General features: G+C 49.4%; 1 protein-coding gene across 1 annotated transcript in view; it reads left to right on the top strand.

Annotated features, from left to right (window-relative positions):
- LOC133354331 (ankyrin-2-like) overlaps positions 1–12,356 on the top strand; it is a 108,642-nt gene that overhangs the window by 31,494 nt on the left and 64,792 nt on the right. Inside the window, 6 exon segments of the mRNA XM_061571080.1 lie at positions 1,699–1,797; positions 3,280–3,378; positions 4,930–5,028; positions 6,415–6,612; positions 9,466–9,564; positions 11,562–11,660. Coding sequence (XP_061427064.1) covers positions 1,699–1,797; positions 3,280–3,378; positions 4,930–5,028; positions 6,415–6,612; positions 9,466–9,564; positions 11,562–11,660 — 693 coding nt within the window.

Genomic DNA, 12,356 nt, shown 5'->3' with positions numbered 1-12,356 from the left:
AGTTTTGCAGTGGTGTATTTTTTATTTCCCCCCTCTTTTCATTTGCCAACTACCTACATACCCACCCACCCTTCTACCTACTCGAACACCCACCTACCTACCTCTACATACCTACATACCCACGAACCTACTCACCCACCTATCTACTCATGTACCTACCTACTAACCCATTTACCTACCTACATACCTACTCACCCACAACCAAAGCACCCATCTTCCTACTCATCCACATACATAACTACCCATCCAACTACCTAACCACCCCCATACCTACCTACCCATCCACATTACTACTCACCCACATACCTATCTACTCACCCACATACCCAACTACCCACATACCTACTCACCAAACGAATTACTTACCTATTCACCTATCGACATACCTACTAACCAAATCACCTACTTACCCACTGACCCACCCACATGCCTGTTCACCATATCAACTACCTGCCGACTCACCCATCCACATGCCTACTCAACAAATTGCCTACCTACCTTTTCACTTACCACCCCACCAACTCACCACACACCATCAATGTTTAACATTGTACGAATGAATGTGACTTAGCAGATCGAATGACCCGTTTAGAGGCTATGGCTAATGAAGACATGCACACACGTTAGTCTGGCACATGAGTGAGCTCGCGCATGATTATTTACGGCTTTGAGCTCCATAAAAAATTAAATGCCTTGCTTGATTAGTTCGGCAATTAATGTTTTTCAGCATTTTGTGATTTCTAGGGCTGTGATTTGGTGTAATGGATTATTGCTGCGAACTGTACTTATTACAAAACGATAGCATGTAAATAAAACGCATATACAATCAACCTCACGCATCAATATACCTAGAATGTTTATGTTTGTTAAATCAAATATACTTCAAACAACATTCAAATTGTATACAAACCAATGTTTTTATTCAAATATAGGCTGAATTATATATATTTTAATGAAAAACCTAGTTACTGAGAGAGAGGAACAGAGAAATGTATAAATACTCTTTGGTTTTTTCGGTAAAGTCACGTAGGTAAAACATTTAAATAAATTAAATCACGACGTTTCGGGCGCAACACAAGCATCCTCCTTCAGGTGGGGAAAACTTAGCGAAAGCACAACCGCTTAAGTGTGTTTTATTTTTATTATTTTATTATTTCTCTTCTACGTGACTTTACCGAAAGAACCAAGACGATTTGTGATGTGCTTTTGCTAAGTTGTCCCCACCTGAGGAAGGACGCTTGTGTTGCGCCCGAAACGTCGTGATTTAATTTAGTTTAATTTTTTACCGACGTGACTTTACTGAAAAACCAAAGAGTATGAATCCTTGCAGTCACGAAAACTTCAAATCTAGAAATGTCCACACACGTGGGCCCAATCCACACATACAGAAAAAAAAGAGACAGAGAGGCAAATACGTACAGACGGACTCGAAAACCAGACACCACCACTAACACCATCACTAACACCATCACTAACACCATCACTAACACCATCACTAACACCACCACTAACACCACCACCACCACCACCTTCACCAAGGTTGCTGACATGTTTTCTTCGTCAAAGGGAGCAATGTTTACCTATGCGAGAAAGTCCCTGGCACCGGCGCAGCTGCCCGAGGAGTGTAGCAGTGCGGCGCTCCTCGCGCCCAGAGGCTGACGGACGATGCGCGCGCGTGCGCCCGCGTTTGTGTTCCAGAGCGGATTCACGCCCCTTCACATCGCCGCGCACTACGGGAACATCAACGTGGCCACGCTGCTGCTGAATCGCGGAGCCGCCGTCAACTTCGCTGCCAACGTGAGGAGCTGCTCGGTCTCGTGGGGGGGGTGGGGGGGGGGGGCCTTTCGTCAACAGGATCCTGCATTGGGATGTTTGGCCGACTGCATTCGAAATTCGTTCTCAGTGCTGCTGTTGATGATGATGATGATGATTTTGTTCCTGTTATCAGCTTCAAGAGTCATTGATGTTTCACTTGCTGGATAAAGGGCCTTGTCATGGTTGTATGTTTAACACGTAGGCTTTCGCGACCAATATTAATAATGATAAAGGTTTTTTGGGTTGGATCGCGTCAATATAAATGTATTGTTAACCCGCCACCACCCGACATAGCCAATTAGTAAGGTTCGTCATGTAAACAAAACGTGCCAGTTACTACTTCAGCACACCGGTGTGTTGGAGATTTACCCACATTATTTACAAGACGTTTCGCTTGTAATTACAACCAGCTTCATCATGCAATAGCCAGAATTGTGAAGAAGTCTCCCTGTTTTGGTCTAAAATAGAGTAAAGGTGATGTCGTCACTGTGAGTCTATCAGGTTGTATGTGTGTCAAACTTTTTTCGCACCGCACGTAGCCAACCTTGGCAATTCCTTCACCATGAAGGAATCATCAGCAGAGATGACAATGACAGTAATTCCTTTATTGATTGAGGATGATGAATTTTAACTAAGCAGTTTATGGAGACAGGAGGAGGATGATGGTGGCGGTGGTGGTGGTGGTGATGATGGCGGTGGTGATGATGATTGATGACGATGTCTATTATCTTTATACCTTGGCTCGGTGTAAGTTTCGCACGGATGCCATCGCATTGGAAGAGGTGGAGCAGTGAGATAGCGGTTGCCTTTGGAAGGCGCTCACGTCGCTCGTGCGTGCGTGACCATGCGTGCGTGACCGTGCGTGCGTGACCGTGTGTGTGTGACCGTGTGTGTGTGACTGTGTGTGTGTGACCGTGTGTGTGTGACCGTGCGTGCGTGACTGTGTGTGCGTGACCGTGCGTGCATGACCGTGTGTGTGTGACCGTGCGTGACTGTGTGTGACCATGTGTGACCGTGTGTGACCGTGTGTGACCGTGCGTGACCGTATGTGCGTGACCGTGCGTGCATGACCGTGCGTGCGTGACCGTGCGTGACCGTGTGTGACCGTGTGTGACCGTGTGTGACCGTGTGTGACCGTGCGTGACCGTGCGTGCATGACCGTGCGTGCGTGACCGTGTGTGACCGTGTGTGACCGTGTGTGACCGTGCGTGACCGTATGTGCGTGACCGTGCGTGCATGACCGTGCGTGCGTGACCGTGCGTGACCGTGTGTGACCGTGTGTGACCGTGTGTGACCGTGCGTGACTGTGTGTGCGTGACTGTGAGTGCTTGACTGTGTGTGCGTGACTGTGTGTGCATGACTGCGTGCGTGACTGTGTGTGCGTGACTCTGTGTGCGTGACCGTGCGTGACTGTGTGTGACCGTGCGTGACCGTGCGTGCGTGACTGTGTTCGTGACCGTGCAGAACGGAATCACCCCTCTGCACGTGTCGTCCAAGAGAGGCAACGGGAACGTGGTTCGCCTGCTTCTCGAGCATGGAGCGAACATCGACGGCAAGACCCGGGTGAGAGTCACACTGCCCCCCCCCCCCCACCAACACAACCACTCATTACACCCAAAGTGCTTTCCACAATTGAACCACAGTACTTCGCCGATCTCGTGTCAATGAGCACAAACCATCACGTGAACTCCGGTCATCCTCGCGGCAGCGGCTTTTGGCCAACTGTCGGACAAAGACAGTCACCGCAGCGCGCACTTTCAGATGCACCTCTGCGGCCCTTTGGAACGCTCTTACTGCTCTTACTGCAGATATTCGGAAGCCACTGGACTTTTAAATCTAAACTGAAAACTGATTTCTTTCAAACTACTTTTTGTCTTTAGTTTGTTGTCCTTCTCCCGCACCTCTGATTAGCACGGTTGGCTACGTACGGTGCGACAGAAGTTCAACATGCATACAACATAAGCCTCTGGCATGGGCCATGACTAAGGCTGTAAGCTGGATGTGGTCGAGGTGCAGGAAATCAACTGTAATTCAGATAATTATCATCAGAAATGTCACAGAGTTGGGTGGGGTAGCCCCAACATGGATCATAACCCCACTGCCGCCAACCCCCCCAGTGTACCGCATTTTTGAAAGGATCCAAAGGGAGAGCCCCATCTCGTTTGTCTCTCCAACCACGTCCAAGATTTCACTTTGGACTTCATTCCAATTCGTAATGGCCATGACCAGTGATGACCTCCCTGACAAAATCGCAGCCTTCGCCGATGAACAATGATAGCCTTCGCCTATGGCTCAACTTATTCTCACGGATATAAAGTACGTGAACATGTCGGGTACATTTCGCAACATGAAAGTAATTTCATTCTTTTTCCTGTACATTTTTGCGCCAAAGCCAACGCAGTCCCCCAATGTTTCTTGGAATCTCCTATATATATAAATGATGGTACCGGTTTTCAGGGAAGCATTGATGAGTGAACAAGGCAAAAATAATCCGAATATTTATGCACCTTTGCTTGGCCACCAGGTGGCTGAGTGGTAGAGTGAAGCGGCTCACAATTTGAAGTTTGGAAGTTCAAATCCTGCTTGAGGGTTGACTCAGCCCATCATCCCACTTGGGTGGATTGAAACAACTATGACGTTTTGGGTGAAGTCAACAGTGGTTGTCCTACATAAAGACTCACTTCTGCCATAGGAATGTGGAATTTCCTCCACCGGCTCAGAGCTGGAGAGCGCCATGGTAACGAGATGTTATCTCCCTTGCCTGGTGTGCAGGAGGTCATGGGTTCGGTCCCGAGCCTGAGGCCTGTATATTTGGCGTTTGCGTATCTCTCTCCCCGTGGTCACGTGGATTTTTCTCCGGGTCCTCCGGTTTTTCCCTTCCGCATTCATAAACATGCGTTTAGATGATTTGACTGCTGTAAATTTCCACAAAACGATAATCCACATTTGTGGCCAGGTCGCTTCTGAAAAAGAGCCATATAGCTCAGTGGGCTTCATCTGCTAAGATAAAAAAAAATAGTTCAGTTTCATTTCAGCAGCAAATCACTTGGGACTTCACCCTTGGGGACTCATGTTCTATACACTCCACCCCCCCACATCTCCGCACACCGCCAGGACGGACTGACCCCGCTGCATTGCGCGGCCCGGAGCGGCCACGAGCAGGTGGTGGAGATTCTGCTGGAGCAGGGCGCCCCGATACTCGCCAAGACCAAGGTAAGAGAGTTTACGACCTCTCGCGGAGGTCACGCCGCTTGGATTCAAAACCCCCTGTCCAACCAGCGGTTAGGAGATCGGTCGGTCACGTGTGGTGGGTTAAAATGTGTGGTTCAACCACCTCTTCTAAGATGGTCGGGCCAGTGTAGAAGAGTAGGCCAAATACTCTCACTCTCGATTTAAAGCTTTCGTGACTGCAGGGATTAATCTTCTTGGTTCTTTCGGTAAAGTCACGTAGAATGGAAACAGACTCTGTCTTCTCGACAGACCTGTTCTTCACTTGAGGACGGCTGCTTGCGTTGTGGCCAAAACGTCGTGAGAATTATTTTATTATGTTTTATTTTTATTATTTTATTATTATTTCCATTCTACGTGACTTTACCGAAAGAACCAAGAAGATACTCTCACTCTCTCGAGGGGTGCCTTTCCACCGGCAGTGCCATGAGCAAGAAAATGCAGACCTGCACCTTCAGCTTTTCCCAGCAGCAAAGCCACTGAACACTTGGCTACATTTGAATCCCGACATTTGTTCCTGTGCTGCACACTCAATTTTGGCTTTCACGTTCTACTGTCAGCCTTGTGGTGTGTAACGATTCACCTCCCCCAATGATTTGATGGATTGTCACAATAAGGGGGTTCAGATTTGATAAACATTTAAAAAAAATATTTTTCAGTTCCGTTCATATTGTTTCACATACAGTTTTGTTCACCACATGAGCCCTAAGCGTAAACTGAGCTAATCCTTTGCATGTAATTTTCATACACCATAAATAATTAATTATTGCTGTACACGCATCGTTTGATGCATGTCATGGGAACGCAATAATAGATTATAGTCACCCAATTGATGTACCATTACATGCCTCTGCTGTAAGCTGTTTGTTCAGCGAACAAAGCATATTGATTCCAGACTTTATTTTTTTAAATGATTGATGATTTGTGGTGCTCTCGCTAACAGCCCTTGCCACCAACAATATTCATGGCTACCTGGAGGATCTTTGTGTGTGTACGCGTACGTGCGCGTCCTAAAGAAGCAGTAGTGCAGCGGTTAGCGCACTGCAGTATAAACCCGGTAACCCGAGTTCGATTTCTGTTTTGCTGTTATAGAGTGCGGTTGTGTCGCTATAGTATTCTGCGGTGAGTACAATTTCTTGAAAAACAATGGCGCTACTACGCCTTTCTAAATAAAATAAACCCACAGCCGCTTGTGTCTTCCAAGCTTCAGAGGCGAACGGGACACCCACCATGCAACTTGCAGATGTCTCGGAACGGGAAAGGGTGAATAGTGCGCTCGCACACAGCTCTCGCTACCAACGGTGTGCACGGCTACACGGGTAACCCCTGCCTCCGTGTGTGCGCGCCCGCCGCCTCCCCACCCCCCCACAGAACGGGCTCTCCCCGCTGCACATGGCGACGCAGGGCGACCACGTGGAGTGCGTGCAGGTGCTCATGCAGTACCGCGCCCCCGTCGACGACATCACCCTGGACTACCTGACGGCGCTGCACGTGGCGGCGCACTGCGGCCACTACCGCACCGCCAAGGTGCTCCTGGACAAGGGCGCCAACCCCAACGTCCGAGCGCTGGTGCGTCAGCTTCTCGTGTCGCACGCACACACGCACACACGCACACACACACACACACGCGTGCACGCACTGGTGGCGCAAGGAATGAAACGCGGGAGGCCTCCACTCTGTCCGATTCTCCCTCCTCTCCGCCCCTCCCCCCCCCCTTCTTTGTAGCCTGGCACCCGGGCCCCTCAAGGCCATGGGGTTCCGGTGCAGTTACACCACCTGCACACTCGATTGCTCTTTACCCGCACGCACGTGCATGCGCGCGCGCATACGCGTGTGTGTGTGTGTCTCACCTTACCTCTCGTGTGCACGAGTCGTGTTTGAACTATCGTGCTCCTGTCCGTGTTCCCCACATTGCAGGAAGATGCAACCAATAGGAAATGAATTGCTCTTATTCTGTAGACCGCCGTCGACTAACTCAACCTAAATGCAGCACCCGTCTTGTCAGATCTCAGAAGCTAAGCAAGCTTCGAGCGTGGTTAGTTCTTCCGCGGATGTCGGCCTGGGACCCACCAGGCGACGCAGGCTTGGGTTGCGGAATGGCCAGGAAACGGTAGTACAGAAAAGCATTCTTGTATCCATCTATATGGAGCTTTTGAGTATTACCTCCTTGTATGTGCGAGTTGTTTCCAATTACTCGTGTTTTCTCCTGACATCTATACATCTCGATGCAAGACCCTCTTTAACAAAAAAGTCTTGAAACTCAGTGTGGCACAACTTAGATAAATAGAGGACGATATGATGAAGGGCATTATTTAAGTTTAGAAATTATTGCACTTCAGCGGTGTGACTACAATGGAACTTAGAACTCATGCACTTGGGCTGTGCCGTGCTAATAAACACAATGGGCACCCCAGTGCCTCCGTTTGTCACAGTTTTGGAGCACAAGTCGAAAGCTCTTCCCACAAAACACCTCCAGATGCGACAGTCTTATGTACGCGCGTACCCTACTTTCTGCTTTATATAAACCGTGAAAACATCACGACAGAGCTACAATGGAGTGGGTGACCTGAACTTTCAACGTTTTTTTGCACGAATAAACCTTTACGCTAAAGTCAGACAGCCTGGAAAACAATCCTGGGTACGGTTCGCAAAATAAGAGCCGATCATTTTTGTTCGCGTTGCGTCTTCATATCAGCCACAGTTTCTCAAACTCCAGAACTCGCGACTACCCCCAGTGACAACGCCTTCCCGTAATTTTTTTCCTACAAATTCTCGCCGCTGTGTGTATGCGGGTCACGCCATCGCCATGCGTACGTGGGCCATGCCACCACCGTGCTTATGTGGGTCACTCCACCGCCGTGTGTACCGGACTGGCGGAGAGTGCGGTCACAACGACTGGAGTTTGAGAAGCGCGCCGCTTTTACACCACCGTGTCGGTCCATCCCATCCTCATACTTAATTTGAAGCTTTCGTGACTGCAGGAATTACTCTTTGGTTCTTTCGGTAAAGTCACGTATGAAGAGAAAGTAATAAATTAAATACTAGCATACGACGTTTCGATTGTAACACAAGCAATCATCATCAGGTATAAATGAAATAGAAACACAAATCTAGTATACTTAGAAATGTAATGTAATACAACAGAGAGTCGGATAACATAACAGTCAACACCCTACCTGGTTGATTACGTTCTTCCTGAGAATGCTACTTATATGTCTGTCTATATGTCTCTGGTTTTGTGTTTTATCTCTATCTCAAATTTAGCATTCTCAGGAAGAACGTAATCAACCAGGTAGGGTGTTGACTGTTATGTTATCCGACTTTCTGTTGTATTACATTACATTTCTAAGTATACTAGATTTGTGTTTCTATTTCATTTATACCTGATGATGATTGCTTGTGTTACAATCGAAACGTCGTATGCTAGTATTTAATTTATTACTTTCTCTTTATACGTGACTTTACCGAAAGAACCAAAGAGTCATCCCATCTTCCACACAGCATTGCTTCACAACGGGTGTGCCACAACACGCCGAGCGGTTGTGCTGTGGCGGTATTTTCGGAAGAATAGGAAAAGGAAAGAACCTCGTTGGCAAGCTGGGACAGACGAACTCTCCTACTCCTCCTGTTTAGCCGTTTAGTGGCCAATCCAGCACCCCCCCCCCTCCCCCGCCTCCTCCCGCCCTCCCCTCTCCACTGGTCGCGACGCAGTATGGTAGCAGCAAGGCGGCCGTCGGCCCCCCACCCCCTCGGCCCTCCTCAACTCCCTCGGTCGGGCACGCGCAGTTGGGCAAACCGTGTTTCGCGAAGATCGAGCGAGCTTCGGGAGTGTGAGAGAACGGTTGAGAAGCACTGCTCTACGATGTGTTGCGTGCTGGGCTTTGTTTACCGTTTGTTCTCGATGGACTTGATGTTCCAAGTGTGCGTACAGTCTCTTCCGGGTTGGGCCACGTGTTGTCGAGTGTTTTTTCTCACGAGCTTTCTCGACGCACGGCTGCGGCGGCATCTTCAGCTCCCGAGCTCCTGGAGGTGCCCGCAGTAGTGCGTGGTGAAAGCTTGATAGGGGAAATGCTCAACGCACAGCCTGACGGGGAAGACCATGCCTGGATTACGAGCGGCTGCGTGAGCCTCCGTGCCGAATCGCCTTGACGTTTCCGTTTTCCATCCAGCTTGATATTATTTGCGTACAAGCCTTCTTCACTGTTGCGTCTTCCCAATTACGTTTCACCCGTGTGTTTATTAAACTGCGCATCTCATCTGTCGGATGTCACGCTCTCCCTGTCGTCTTTTCCGTCTTCCCCAGCCGTGCAATCATGTCTGACATTGCCTCTCTCATTGAATCTCCTTCTGTGTCTCTTCCCCGTGTGTCTCCTCTCCCCTCTGCCCCGTGGTTTTGTCATCCGGCTCGCACACCCGGGACAGAACGGCTTCACGCCGCTGCACATCGCCTGCAAGAAGAACCGGATTCGCGTCATGGAGCTTCTGCTCAAATACGGGGCGTCCATCGAGGCCGTGACCGAGGTTCGCCGCTCTCCAACATCCCCCCCTACCCCCCCCCTCCCCCAAATACGACCCCTGCCCCCTGAGTCCTTATCCGTGACCTCTGAACTCATTTACTGTGACCCTGCCATCACCGTAACCGCACCTCCCACCCATGCCTCTGTGTGCTGATTCGAGCTTCATCCGTGTTGTGTTTGCGTTCGTTGAATCCCGCGTGCAGAGCGAGAGGGAAGGTGCTACCCCTCACTGTGTGGGCTAGAGGTCACTCACTGTGTGAACCAGAGATCACTTGAAGGATTGTCAGAGATATCCACTCCATGTGCGAAGGGTTTGCATTGCTCTGCGACAACAAAATCGGGATAGAATTCCAGTGGAAATTATCAATATTGAAATAAAAAAACGAACGTTCCTTGTTGTGAGCGTCGTTAAATTGCCGACAGCGAACGATTGCGTTCATGTTTGCTATTTGGTGCAAATTGACGAATGTTGAGAGCTCAGCTTAAGCAGCCTAATTAGAAAATCCGTGCAGAGTTTGCGGCAAGACGGTACGTTGAGCGACGCTCAGTGAAAGCCTACAAAGTCACGTTTAGCACGTTGTGTGCAGCTCTGGTGTCTGCAGGGAGTTTCAGAAAGCGACTTCGGCCCTCACTTAGCTGCATGCTAATAGCACGATTGGGAAATAAATGGTGAAAAACACATTAAAGAATGTTGTTTTTTTCTTCTCTCCAGATTAGCATGTCTGTGTTCATGCTAATACGAGTGTGTCTACGCATATGCTTGTGTAAGAGAGGATGTATTCCACCAAATAATGCACGTAATTCCCATGGGCCAATTATAGCAGCTGATGCAGCGATAATTAATACAATTGATTTTCACGAAACTAGAAAGGATCTCACGACACGGGGGTGCGGGAACACACGGCCCCCCCTGTGGGAACGCCACACTTTGAAGCGAGCTGGCGGTCGCATCGCGCGCCCATCGGGGTACACAGTTCGCACGGAGGCTGACATGTCGGCGTGTGTGAATACACGCGCGTGTGTGCAGGTGTACATGTGTTGAGGTGCAACAGACGATGCAGTTCTTTAGTAGGGCCGGAATGCCAGGATTTATTAAGGGATAATGCCGGGAACTCATAAGGGCTTACGCCTAACAGTTGGCAACGTGCATTGTCTTTGAGTTGTGCGCCTTTTGGCGTCATCTGGTCCAACACCATGTGAGACTAGGCTCTAAAGAAAGCTGTCTCGGGTGTGAACCAATCAATTTCAAGGACAGTGCATATCATTATCAGAGTTATGTTTTTTGTTTGCATTCCGACCGCAGGTATTGTGGTCAATGCAAACATGACTCCTTGTAAAAAAGGTGTCAGTTTTGTTGCCAGATAAAAGGGTTAAAAACCAATTATCATATTTTGCTACTGGCAAATGAGGTTCCAATGGTATAACGTAAAATCTCCCCAGGGGAAATGGTACTGGGAGGTCCCTAGCGCTTCCCAGGCTATTCGTGCTCTTCCCTCAGCACCGACCGAGGGGTCATCCATCTCGGTCGGTCGGGTGAAGTAGCCCCCCTAGCTTGGTACTAATTATTCCTTCCCCGGGTCCCGACTCTCTCAACTCCCTTCGATCCTAGCCCCTCTCGACGACCCCCCTTACGTCACGGGTACCCCCTTATATCCCCGCGTAACATGACGTCATCCACTCTCTCTCCCAGAGTGACATCCCGTCATCCACTACTCGTCTTAACATGTATACATGTGTGTGTGTGTGCATGTGTACATGTATACGTGTGTGTGTGCGCGGAAGTGAAGTGGTTAGCGCGCTGGGCTATGAACCCGGAGACCCCACATTCAATTCCTGCTCATGGCCAACATCGGTGACATATCTGAAACAATCCTGGGCCTCCCCTAGGTCGTGTAAACGTCGCCATTGGGGAGACAAAGGCGGTCGGGCGTGGTGGTGGCCACCCACCCCCTTGTCCCAACAGTCTTTCAAGGATATTTGTTTTTGTGTGTGTGCACGCAGTCCGGGTTGACGCCCATGCACGTGTCTGCCTTCATGGGAAACCTCAACATCGTGCTGATTCTTCTGCAAGGGGGGGCCTCTCCCAACGCCACCAACGTGGTGAGTCCAGCCTTCCCTCTCGACACCTCCGCTCTCATCCTGCCACGGTGGCGAGTTCATAACTACCTCGCCTGGTATGAACGAGGTCATAGGTTCGATCACGACCCTGACGCCAGTATATTTGGAGTTTACATGTTCTCTCTCCCCATGATCGCGTAGATTTTTCTCCGGGTACTCTGGTTTTTCCTCCAAATTTAGAAACAACATCATGCATTTAGAGTAGTATTTGGCTGCTATAAATGTCCACGTGATGATAAGCCACTTCGTTAAGCTATCATTTGTGGCCAGGTGACTTCTGAAAAACAGCTGGTACAGCTCAGTGGGCCTTACCTGGAAAAAGATAAATAGTTTAGTTTGCTACGTCCGGCTCGACGGGGTATGGATAATCTCGGGGAGTGGTTGCTGCTTGCTCTGTGTTGGAGCTGACCAGCCTGGAACAGGAGGCCAACATATCCTCTATCGCAGCGATGGGCAAACTCGGCGAGTTGGCGGGCCTTACGAGCGGTCCTCCTTCACGCGTGGGCACTAATTTTGGCCCCCATGCATCACCCCTAGACACACTGACACTAGGCCACCACTAGGGGCCTTGTGGGAGCCTCTATACCGATAAAGTGGCTTTATTTATTTATTTTTCGATTCCGTTTCGGTGCCGAACTGAATCAGAAGGAAAACTGATGACGTACAGCAAACGTCATC

Source organism: Lethenteron reissneri, chromosome 47 (assembly GCF_015708825.2).
Source record: "Lethenteron reissneri isolate LAM-NWPU_2019-01 chromosome 47, ASM1570882v1, whole genome shotgun sequence".
Lineage (NCBI taxonomy): Eukaryota > Metazoa > Chordata > Hyperoartia > Petromyzontiformes > Petromyzontidae > Lethenteron > Lethenteron reissneri.
The sequence above is the reverse complement of the archived record's forward strand: the minus strand, read 5'-3'. Positions and strand labels throughout refer to the sequence as shown.